The sequence below is a fragment of the Pseudopodoces humilis genome, chromosome 5 (assembly GCF_049639895.1).
Source record: "Pseudopodoces humilis isolate 2021_Gansu_Grassland_sample_001 chromosome 5, ASM4963989v1, whole genome shotgun sequence".
NCBI lineage: Eukaryota > Metazoa > Chordata > Aves > Passeriformes > Paridae > Pseudopodoces > Pseudopodoces humilis.
The window spans coordinates 17,266,421-17,278,669 of NC_142204.1; the positions used below are offsets into that span (position 1 = coordinate 17,266,421).

Genomic DNA, 12,249 nt, shown 5'->3' on the forward strand with positions numbered 1-12,249 from the left:
CAAACAGACACTAACACCAACGACCAAAGATACCACAGAAATTTTACGTGAGTCTCTAGAAGCAGCACACTTGTTTCATCAGGTCATTGAAATGCTCATCACAATTTTAAGCATAGACTGAAATCCATGAAGTCATTTAACAATGGGTCCAGAAAAGCATTAACAAACTGTAACCTTCAGTAGCAGATCAAGCAGATTTTCCTCTGGACTCTGATGCTAACTTAAAATATCTATTAGCTGTGATATCTAGAGGAACTTAACAGTTGCTTAGAAAAAAAACAGGGGGTGGGAAGAAAATACAGGAACATCTTGGGTCACTCCTTTAACCTTTGTGTCAAACTACCATGGCTGAGTGTTTCACACTCTGCTCTGTCAACCACTGTTAATCTCACAGAGAAACACCTGAGTCTGATGGATGGTAAAACCATTTCCCCCAAAGTACTAAGATAAAAAGAGATGATGCACACAAGATTTCAGTATTTTACATCATATGTACTGTCAGAGTGTGTTGAAACCGTATCAGCATTCTCACTGTCCCTGTAACACCTGTATGTTCATTTTTGGTTTAGATTAATCTGAAGATGATGTTGACAATCAAGGATGTCACTGGGAAACAACTGTGCACTTATCCACCCAAACTAAAAAGCTGCAATCTGTAAGAACTGTGATCCAATCCAAATAACCAACACCTCTACTTTTAACATGAGGTTGCTTTGCTTCCCTATCCTTCATTTCTTCTTTACTCATCCTTGCATGTTTCAACTGTATGCACTTAAGTATCAAAAGGCATTTGCTCCCATCCATTACACCAATTCTTATGAGAAAATGTGGGTTACAATCTGCTGCATTACAAACCACAGTTTTAGGAATTCAGAAGCAGCACACAGAAAGTGCATGATTTTATAATTGTCCAGCTTCAATCACAGCCAGAGATGTTACTTTCAAAAACACTTTAGGGTCGTTGACAAGTCAGATGGAAGAGACTCCATCCTAAAAATGCTGAAATAACACTATGAACAACTACTCACATCCATCCCATCCCATTTACTTCACTGGCTTTCTTATTCTATTTCCACATCCTCATTAGCATTCCTAATGAGGAATATCCTAAAGATATTTAAATTCCTATTTTAGAAGACTTGTGCCCTATACCAAACAGAACGCAAAGATGTTTTCTCCGTATAAAAAACCTGACCCAATCCTCTTGCACCTATAGGGACAAAGGCCTAGAAGACCCTGATTGAGAAGACCAGAGCAAAGAAAGGATCAAGTGCTTCAGCCTTGTCCATATTTACTGTCCCTGGATCACCTGTCACAGTCAGCAGCAAGCCTGTATTTCCCTGATTTCTCTTTCCTTAACTTCTGATCCAGGGCTGGAAGTTCCTACTTCTTTTGATGCCCCTAGCAGTAACAGTGGCTTATTCCACATCATCTCTGCCTTTTGTAGGCAGGACTTCCATATCCCTGAGCAAGCTTGTCCTCGTTTCTACCTCCTGCATAACTCTTCTGTGCTGAGCCTAAGTCATGAGTTCCCTCAATACTGCTCTCCTTAGACCTCCACTCATTTTCCCAAGCAGGGCTATGGACTATTCCTTTGTGCTCCATGAGGTTGTGCTTAAAGGAATGCCAGATCCCTTGTGATTCACTGTCCTTTAGCTCACTGGGTCTCACCAATTAGCTCAGTAAATAAGCAAAGTCTGCTCCTACTCTTACGAAGTTCATGAAGCAAGAAGACAAATTAACACAAGGCTCACCTGGAATCCCACTGATGCACAAGAACCATCAAATTTCTTACAGTCACATGCTTAGATTTTTGACTGTTGTATATTTCAAGTACTGATTAAAATGATAATGGACTTGAATCAGCTGCAACAAATTTCAAGCCATCTTACAAGAATCCCCTGCCTACCTTTGTCTATCTTTAGACTTCATAACATCTTTGTGGAGCCAACGCACCATACATCATCTGTGGGAAAAAAACCTTGTTGAGGAAACATGTCCAATAAGCTACCGGGAAACATCCTAAACAAAAATTAGTTGAAAGGAGTGTAAAATTTAGCCTATTGCTTTTGAACAGGGCAAACTGATAAGTTTTTGTATTGTATCATCCAATAGGGAAAAAAATGCAGAGAATTCCTGCAACACAACACAGACTGATTACAGGACAGCACAAGAAAATAGAAGCAGTGATGCTAGAACTCCCCATGACTTTTGGACTGGCACAATGCAAACATTCAAGAATGACAGTAGGGAACTGAGGCAAGAGAGACTTCTCAATGAGACATAGTAATTCCTAAAGAGTTCTGTTAAGGAAAGCAATGCATCTGGCTTTGACATCTGAGATGAAATTGTGGCAACTCTGCAGTTTCTGTCATACAAGTATAAAAGTTGTGCTGGTAAATCCAGCTCTTGGCAATACATACATATAGAATTTCCTAAATTTTCATTTTATCATTGGGAAATAAAAGCTAATGCACTTGTGCTGGGATCTCATCCACAGGAATATTACCTACACTGGTGCTTTTAAAAGTTATTTGCAGTAGCCATAAACTACTAGGCTTTAACATAAAGCCTACATATACTTTTCTAGAAAAGTTTAGTCCACTATAACTAAAGAGCAGCAGTGTTTTGTTTTTTTTCCTTATTTTGCAAATATGAATTATTTTGGAATAAAAGGTGAGTACACATGCAATTTCAGAGCAGTTCCGCAAAGGAACTGCTTTGGTTGGAACAGCTATTACAACAAAATTTTCCGATTCAAACTAGGAATGCCCCAAGCTAGGCTGGTTCTAAACAGCTAACAAATTTAAAAATTTATTTACTAATCAGAAAAGAATGTTAAAGATATAAGCAGGCCAAATAAATTATTTTCAGACATTGTTTGAAACAAAATAACACTTCTAAAAGATGCAAAAGAGACAACAGGCTGATCCCAACTTGAGAAAGCAGTAAAACCAGCATAATGCATTGCCCATTGTTGCAAAATGCATGCAAGATCTTGTCCAGACTACAAGACTGTTGTTCCTGCAGGGCATTCCCCATTTACTTCAACAGAGAACTCTCCTGAATAAGCCAGGGAGAGACTCGAAGGCACAGGAACTACCTCCACATAAAACAGCTAATGTACAATTAGTAAGGAATGTCAGAACTGGCACAGCTCAGTCAAAATTCTTCAGAAATCCCGCATTTACACCATATCTAACTGCACACACGTGCCAAACAACAGCAAATAGAGCAATGATTAGCAGATGTTTTTTTCTTCAGTACATCAATTCTCAAAGCCTTCCAATAATTCACTTAAGAAAAAAATGCCTCATGTAAGTAGAAACAACTTACAGACCCCCACTTACATCATGGAACTGTGGTATTTGAAGATTCACTTCATTTGCAAGCCAGATATCCTGATTTCACATAGTATTGTGTCTACTGCTATATTCATGACATGCAGTAAAGTGAATCAAAATAAAGCCAACTTACATATTCGAATTTTAAAAGTTCTAAACAACAGTAGTATTAAAATAAACCCAAACCCCAAATCTCTAAGTTAGTCAACCTTCTGGCTACTAAATGAACAAATCTTTTCCAAGAACTACACAGTCATTTTCTCTCCAGATTGTGAAAAACAAATACTTGTGCTGTTTTAATACTCTTCCCCTCCGTCTTCCTGAAAATAAGTTTTCTTTGCACTATGCCCTCTGGATAACATTCAAGATTCACCTGGTCTAATTAAAATACCGGTTTTCCAAGAAAACTGCCAATCACAAGACAAACAGGACCCTTGCAGTAAAGCATCAAAACAAAACAAAGCACACAGACAAAACAAAAAAAGAGAAGCACAAGACTTCTTTATCCACATCCTTCTACAACTGTGAAATCTGTGCCGATTCTCAACTCTTCCAGAATAGCCAGGCATTTGTAAACAATAAAATTATTATCTTCTTCTCACTGGTGTTCAATAATGCTTTCATATTAAGAATCACAAAATGCTAAAATACAGGATCAAGTTAATAGACCTATCATTTTATTTTAATTCATCCCAAGTCTGCAGATCGAAACAGTGAAAATGCAATTCTTTCAATCACAGAAACCTTCATGACCCAAAACTTTCAGCTGATCAGAAACACAGGGAGCCCATCAAAGAAAAGAAACAGCAAAACACTGAATGTTGTTTTAACTACTGTATCATATCAGCAGCAACATTTAGATTATGTCTGGTAAATGTAAACAGCTAATTCATGTCAGCTTCACTTTGCTGCTTGTGTGAAACGAACAGCAGAACAGTCAGGGCATGACTTGACAAGAGCAAAGGATGGCAAAAAGGAAAACAGTTACACCCAAAACCAGAGAGTGTAAATGTTACATACGAAAACAAAGGAAAAAACCCAGAGAAAATCAGGAAGTTTGCAAAACATTTGGGAGAAAAAACAAACTGTCCCCAGCCAGTATGGAAGCAATGCTCTGGTTACATCCTCTATTCAAATGTAGAAACAAATGAGATTTTGGATCTGCTTGAATTGCCAGGAAAGATCCTTGGACAAAATAACAACAAAGAAAAAACCCAAAGAAAGATCAAAACAAGCAAACAAACAAAACCCCACAAAAATAAAACCAACAATCCAGCAAGAGAGGAGAGAGGAAGACATGGCAGTGCTTGGCATGGGGCTTTCCCGGTTGCTTGGTACAAACTGGAGTTTCCTTCACCTCAAACTGGCTTTTTGCCAACACAATGTAAGCTACACTGAATGAGCTAAGTGGTTTAAACTTCTGTTCCCTTGCCAGGGAAAGTCACAGAAGCTTTGCAGAGTATCTGAAGTTTCAGACCAAAGTGCCAGTCTCTCTCAGATGGGAGGGATGCTTTGATAGCATCTGCTGGATTCATCTCCTTGTCCCACCAGCCAGGACTGTACATTACCTTCCCACTGCTGTCAACTTCTTAACAGCCAAATTAGCATTCCAACTATTTATCTTACCAGAATATAAATTTATACATAATCAAGTGCTCAGGCTGTGACCTCAGATCAAGAAACCTTCCATCTTGCAATAAAAAGTGGTTTAGCATTAGCATCAAACATAAACAGTAAAAAAAAAAAATAAATGTAAAGCTCATCTGTGAGCCAATTCCAGGGGAACATCCAAAATACTGTAAACTACACCTCCCCATTTAAAGTTCCAAAATGGCATTGACAGAAGACTGAGCAAAAGTACTCTATAAATGTACACATGAAAGGTTACTCCAAAAATCTCACTTGTGAATTCCATCAACTGCTACATCAATTTCACTACAATGTCTCTATTTCAATTAACATTACCAAGTGCAAATAAAGCCCACGAGGTGATTTTATAATGTCAGTCAGTATTAGAAGAATTTTGCTATAAAGCTGACGCTAAAGTTTGTATAAAATTATGTCGACGACTACTAAAAACCCCAAACATATTCCAAGAATTAATGGCACAAAAAATAAACAGACAATTCATTTTTACCTACTTCTAGGCATATATTTTGTTGTCTGGCTGGCTTTCTTAAATTTATTCTAAATCTTATGCCCACTTTGGTAGTGTAGGCATTTAACTTTTGTGATACCACCTATCCACACAAAAGGCCATAATTAACCACATTACTTTTCTTTCCCTTGCCTTCTTTAACTGTAATTTTAGTGTGTTTGGTTGAAGCACTTCAACACCACCTTGTTATTCCTTACAAATACAGTGCACGAAGCATTTGTATAAACCAGAACACTGAGTATTACAGCATTACTGAACAAATATTTTTATATCATATTCCTAACCTGGACACTTTTTTTTCTTTGCACTTCAGTCATACAGTTCTAAAAATGGAACTGGAATACTGAATTGGGGAAAAAATAGAACACCTATCCGGGAATGGCAGAAAAACCCTGAAACAGTGAAGAAAAATTGGCACTCTGAGTCCATTGTTTTCCGAGTTCCACCAGCACAGGCCCATTTTCTGAAATGACCCTGCACCAGGATACAAAAATAATTTACACAATATTTATGAGGACAATGCTAAGGAATTGTCTCACGACTGAGTGGCAGGAAAACCACTAGAAGTGCAAGAAGCCATCTAAATGTGCAAAATTTACTGAGAAACAATTTGCAATTAGCACCAAAATGTATCAAGAAAGAGGAAAAATTAAAGCATTTCAATTGCTCAGGGCACAAGGGAGGTAGGAAATGAATCCCAGACAACAGAGGTGGGGGAAAGGGAACATGGGAAACAGAAAATATTCAGAGCTGAATTAAGGCTTATAAACAGCTTTGAGTTCTCTAGAACTCTAGAAAAGAAAGAATTAACTTAATGCGCAGAATGAGAAGCAATGACATAAGCACAAAAAACCAAAAGGGTAGAGAAGAGAGAAAAATAAACAGAAAACTACTTCAAAATGCATTTTTCTTCTCCTTGCTGAATATGTAAAAAGGTCTTTTAAAAAAGGCAACTGGCAAATTGGAAGAAAAAGAGCATAACTCAATTAAAAGAGATTTACAGAAACCTTAACTGGGGCAGCATTTACTTCCTACAAGAAAAACGGAGGTGAAAAATTCAAGACTGTTTATTGTGAATACTGTTCACAGACGAAAAAGCAAAGACAGGATATGACAGTGGGCTACAGATACATCAACAGTGTGAACAAACTTAAAGGCCTCAAAGAAACAAGACTGTCTAAAAGGTACATGTTAAAAAAATAGGAAGCAAGCTACCAGCAGCAAAACTGTCAGCTGTAAGGCCGTATCTGACACATCTCCAGAAATCTGGTCTCCAATAAACTAACTTCAAATTAATAGATCAATAAAGTTTTATTTAAACTAAAACTAATTGCATAAAATAACCATCTACAGAACTACTATGTCAGTAAAGACAACTTTCCCTTCCAGCAACCCTGACTAAAACAAAGAAACCCCAAGATACAGCTTGCTAGATATTTCAGTATATATTTTTTCCGGAATCCACAGAGGACCTTGTTTTGTCGTGATAGGAAATTTCATGCTAATTTATGGGGGTTCATAAATATCCTGAACACAGCACTGATGAGATATTGATACTGATGGGGTGACTAATGAAGGCAAACACATGTCAATACTGTTTTAACTCTCAGTATTGACTTATGGAAAGTATTTACACCTAGGAAAAGATAACTGGGACTAAGTTGTTTAAAAATATTTTTTAAAAAATGCCACTTCAATACATTTCATAGAGTGAAACTGGAAAAATACTTTTTTAATCTTACATGGAGAAATGCCATTCCATTTACTTACACAGCTGGTGTTCTAAGTTATTAATAAAAATCTTGAGTACAGAGAAATTGGTATTAAAGTCTTTGGTGGGCAAGCTATTGTCAAGGAGTACAGAACATTCAAGAGATATTTAAATTTCACAGAAAAAAAATGAGAGACCCATCAGCTTCAAGTTTTACTCCTGTTTAAAGCTTCATCTTCTACTGCTGTAGCTCTGGTCAGGTATGTTCAGCTGCCAAAAGTTCTGCTGAAAATCAGCATCCTATTTGAAGAGATATAAGAGGGCCCGAGTTATCTTCGAGCCCAGAGGCATTACCAGGCTCACACGCACGTCTTGCAACTGTTGCAGCCAACAGTCGCCGGCCTCGCCTCTCACCTTCACCCCCATCACCAGCTAAGACAAAGAGTCCAAACGACCCAAGAACTCGGGGGAAAGGACAGCCATCCACGCCTGCAAGATGCCGTCCCGATACCGCATCTCTTTCATTCGGCCCTCGCTGCACGGCCGCTGTCGAAGAAGGGAAGCCACGAACCGAGTAGCGATGGCGGGCACGCTGACGCACCGGGGCGGCTGCCCTTCCACGGGTCCCCCGACGCCGCCCGCACCCCGGCGTGCGGGCCGGAGCCAGGGGAGACGGCGGCACCGGCCCTGCCCGCAGCCCTGCGGAGCTCCTGGGCCGCTCGAACCGCTCCGGAGAAGCGCCAAAGGGCGGGCGGCGCACGAGGCGCTCCCAGCGCAGCCGGGGTGAGGCAGCGGAGCCGCGGAGGGCGTGCGGCGGGGACGCGGGAGGCGAGGGCGTCCCGCCCGCACCGCCCGCCCTCGCCTGCCGTGTCCCCCCGTGCCCTTGGCGGAGGCAGCCGCGGGTCTGCAGCGGCGGAAGCGCGATGGACACCCCGACCTTGCCCCCGGCCCGGCCCGCCTCACCTGCGTGCCCACCACCACGATCTGCGGCAGCTGGATGATGTCGGCCCCCACCGTGTTGAACACGTCCTGCAGCTTGTTAATGACGGGGATCAGCGCCTCCATAGCGGCGGGCGAAGGGATAGGGCGGGCGAGGCGTCGGCGGTCGATGGACGCGACGGGCACCGGCGGCTCCCTCAGCCGCCCCCTGCGCCTGCCGCCATGGGCGCCGGCCCCCGCGCACGGCCCGGCCCCCGGCAGCCTCCGCGCGGCCCGGCGCCGCCGCCAGGCACCATGGGAGTTGTAGGCCGTGGGGGGTGGCGGGGCCCCTCCCCGGGCCGCGCCCTGCTCTGACAGCGCGGGGCTGCGGGAGGTCGAGTGACACAGGGTACAGGGCGATGGATTGTATGACACGGCATTGACAGGTTTTATTACACAGAATCACAGAATCAGTGAGGCTGGAAAAGACCTCTGAGATCATTGGGTGCAGCCTGTGATTGAACACCCCCATGTCAACTAGACCGAGTGCCACCTCTAGTCCTTCCCTAAACGCCTCCAGGGACAGTGACTCCATCGCCTCCCCGGGCAGCCCATTCCAATGTCCAATCACTCTTTCTATGAAGAAATTCTCCCTAATGTCCAACTTAAACCTCCTCTGGCACAGTTTAAGACAATGTGCTCTTGTCCTGTCACTGTCACCCAGGAAAAGAGCCAGACTCCCCACCTACCTACAGACTCCTTTCAGGTGGTTGTAGAGAGTGGTAAGGTTCCCCCTGAGCCTCCTTCAGGCTGAACACCCCCAGCTCCCTCGGCTGCTCCTCACAGGACTTGTTCTCCAGACCCTTCCCCAGCTCTGGTGCCCTCTCCACCGCTCCAGCGGGTGCCACAGGCTGGGACAGGCCGGCCTCGTTCCCCCAGAGATGTCACCAAGGAAAGGTGCTGAGAGGCAAAGTGCCAGAGCTCAGCAGCATCTGCTGTCACAAAGCAACAGAGCAGGAAAATAAAGCTGCTGGGGCAGGGAAGAGGCAAAACGGGAGTTTTTTCTGAGGAAGAAAAGAACTAGAGATCTGCTACTACAAATTGCACAGTGAAAGGACTATTCTTCCATTTCTGTCCACATATTGAGAATTACAATGGGCAGAGAACAGCTATACTTATTCTGTTTGCTTTCTTGGGGATATTTTTTGTTTTGCTGTGAGATTCTTGGATGATCATCTGAAATTCTGTAACTTAGATGTATGTCTAATATGAATAATATATAATAATATAATATAATATATCTATATAAATAATAGGTTAGGTTGAGGTTTTCCACTTAGGAAGTGGAAAACTGTGTGAGACCTAATACTCAGCTGTGCTATAAAAAGAGATAAAATGAAACCAAAGGATGACTTGTGATGTGAGATCACAACAAATAAGCCGTCTCTTCTCCAAATGTCTTTCCTTTGAGTGCATTTTCTGAAAGATAAATTATGAATATGCTGGCACTGAGTTAATTTGAACTTTGTTCTTTCTTGTAAGCAGCAGAGTAAAAAGGCTTCTGAAAGTTTCAAGTTTCGCATGGCATTAGAATTCTTATTCTTGTTCTATACAAATTAGTCTTTTCCAGTCTTCACGTCTTGAAATACTCAAATGTCAAAGGAAAGAACAAGGATATGTGTTCTTATTTGTAGATCTTTTCAACAAAGTTTCTCATTCTTGGCCAAGTAATTTCACACTGTTTGTCAGAGGGATAATATTTTATGATAAAAGCATAAAGATGGCTAAGCAATTTGAAACTCTCCAAAAGTCAGTGTATTCAGGACAGAGAGAAGCAGTTAATGCGTGCAAATTTTGGGAAGAAAGTCCTGAATGACTGCTGAGGGCTTCCTGTCATGCAAACATTATCCAGTGGTTTCACCCATTAGATCTTAGCATCCCACTGAGCTGATGGGTCCCAGAGATCATTAATACCAAAAGGCCATTTGGCATCCACCTCTCCAGCTTCCAGGACAAAAGGAAATGTTTCCCTGACACAGCAAATAATCTTTTTAAAAAGGTTTGCTGTTCCCTGTGAAGGCTGATCTCCTCTTCTTCCTTGAGTGTCTGGAAGGAAAGGAAAAGAAAAAAAGGGAAGGGAAAGGGAAAGGGAAAGGGAAAGGGAAAGGGAAAGGGAAAGGGAAAGGGAAAGGGAAAGGGAAAGGGAAAGGGAAAGGGAGAGGGAAAGGGAGAGGGAAAGGAAACAATAAGAGCATCCCAACTGCACAGGACAAGAAGCTGCTGGCTCCCAATGAAGATGGATAAACCAGCTTATTTCATTATGCAAATATCTTTTCTCCTACCACTTTCATTTTGCCATATGACCTCATGGACACCCCTGTGAAATGGAGAAAGTGAAACCTGGTTTATGTCTTAATTTAGACCAGAAGTGGGACATCTCAGCAAGCATATAAAACTGGAAGAGGGTCAGAGAGGGACAACAAGGATGATGAAAGGTATGGAGCAGTTTCTATGTTGAGACCAACTAAGAAAGCCAGGAATCTTCACTCTACAAAAGAAATGGCACAGGGTAGCAAGGACCAGAGGTCTGTGTATTCATTAGCAACCTGGAGTGGGTGAAAGAGAATCAGGTTTCTTTACTCTGCCTTCCAATAGAGACATTTTGGGAACATCTAATGAAAGTAAGAACATCTAATGAAAGAAGCTCAGAACAAAACAAAGACAGTAGCCCCTACAGGCATTTTGGTGACCTTTTGAGCTCTTTGCCAAAGGATGCTGTAGACGGTAAAACTTTAAATTGATTCAGATGTTGTATGGATTAGTTTAAGAAGGAGAAATGCATTGCATGTATCAAAAGAGCTCTGTAGGGATCAGATCTAGCTGGGGCTGTTTCTGAGCTCACAACGTTCGGAAGCCGTGAGAGCAGCATGCAGAAGCACTGTGTGCACTTGCCCGTTAGCCTGTCCCACTATGGCTATTCTTAGAATTTTATCAGTGTAGTATTTCAAGGAGAACACAGAGGAAATATCAGTTGCTGAACCAAGTTGAGACAAGCCAGCTTGCCCAGCAGACATGTTGAAAGGCCTGTCAAGGGCTGGATACGCCAGTGGAGAAGCACAGTGGAAATGAGGAGGAAATTAATTAAGGAAGAAATGCAAGAAGAAAGTACTGAAGAAGATATAAAGCTAAGAGACATCAGACTGCTAAATTTAACACATTTTACATTTCTGGCTAAAAAGTGAAAGCCAGAAATACCTCTGCTATGAAGTGTCCTGGCCTGCACCAACAGGCACCTCAGCCCTGTTGAGGACTGTGCCAAAGCAATAAGTATTTTAACAAGCAATGGTTATCGGCAGCTTTAACTCTAAATTTCCAAGTCTGACTTACATTGTACTGAGCAAGAAACTCAAAGATCTGATAAAGGCAGTAGCAGTCAGACTGGTTATTTAAGTTAATTGACATGAGGACACAGGAACTGCCACACCAAAAGTGACCTGATATCAATCTACTTCAGGACCTTGTCTCTAAGACTTTCCAGCATCAGCCCTCTGGGGAAAATCTAAAAATTCAGTAATAAGATCTTCTCATTCCAAAACTATGTTAAATAATTTTGATATTGCTGTAAGATCTGAAGTAGACAGTTCAATATTTCTTCTATGTTACTGCAAACTAGATTGCTTTATTTAACATATAATAGGTTTTTGTCCCATCACACCAAATTCTGGGCTCCAATGACAACCTCTGGTGGTAAATTTCATTATCTAATTATATATAATGCAAAAAAAAAAAATCAAATTGGTATGAGTTTTGTATTTGTCATCTTCTAATCTCCATATAAACCTCCTGGGTTTTATGTTTGATATCAGGAGAACATTTCCAGACTTTCTTCTCCATTATATGAATTTCCTTTTAGTTTTGCATCATCATTTGCTTCCATTTTCCTCAGAGAGATGTGCCTTTTTTATTGGCATACTGACAGTAATGGACAAATCATTTGCCATTTAGTTCATTTATGCCAGACAAGGAACCCACAAACTAGCACCTCAGCAAAGCATATTTCCTGACATCCTCTTTTGTATAGAGAATTCTTACTGAAATATATAAGTATATAACGTAGC

The 12,249-nt window shown here is 41.4% G+C and overlaps 1 protein-coding gene across 5 annotated transcripts in view; it reads right to left on the reverse strand.

Moving 5' to 3' along the window:
* DNM1L (dynamin 1L) overlaps positions 1 to 8,403 on the reverse strand; it is a 35,506-nt gene extending 27,103 nt beyond the window's left edge. For all 5 annotated transcript variants that reach the window (XM_005527910.3, XM_005527908.3, XM_014256882.2 and 2 more), the window contains exon 1: positions 8,177 to 8,403. In XM_005527910.3, the coding sequence (XP_005527967.1) occupies positions 8,177 to 8,278 (102 nt within the window). In that variant the 5' untranslated portion in view covers positions 8,279 to 8,403. The remainder of the gene's footprint in view (positions 1 to 8,176) is intronic.
* Positions 8,404 to 12,249: the final 3,846 nt, after the last annotated feature.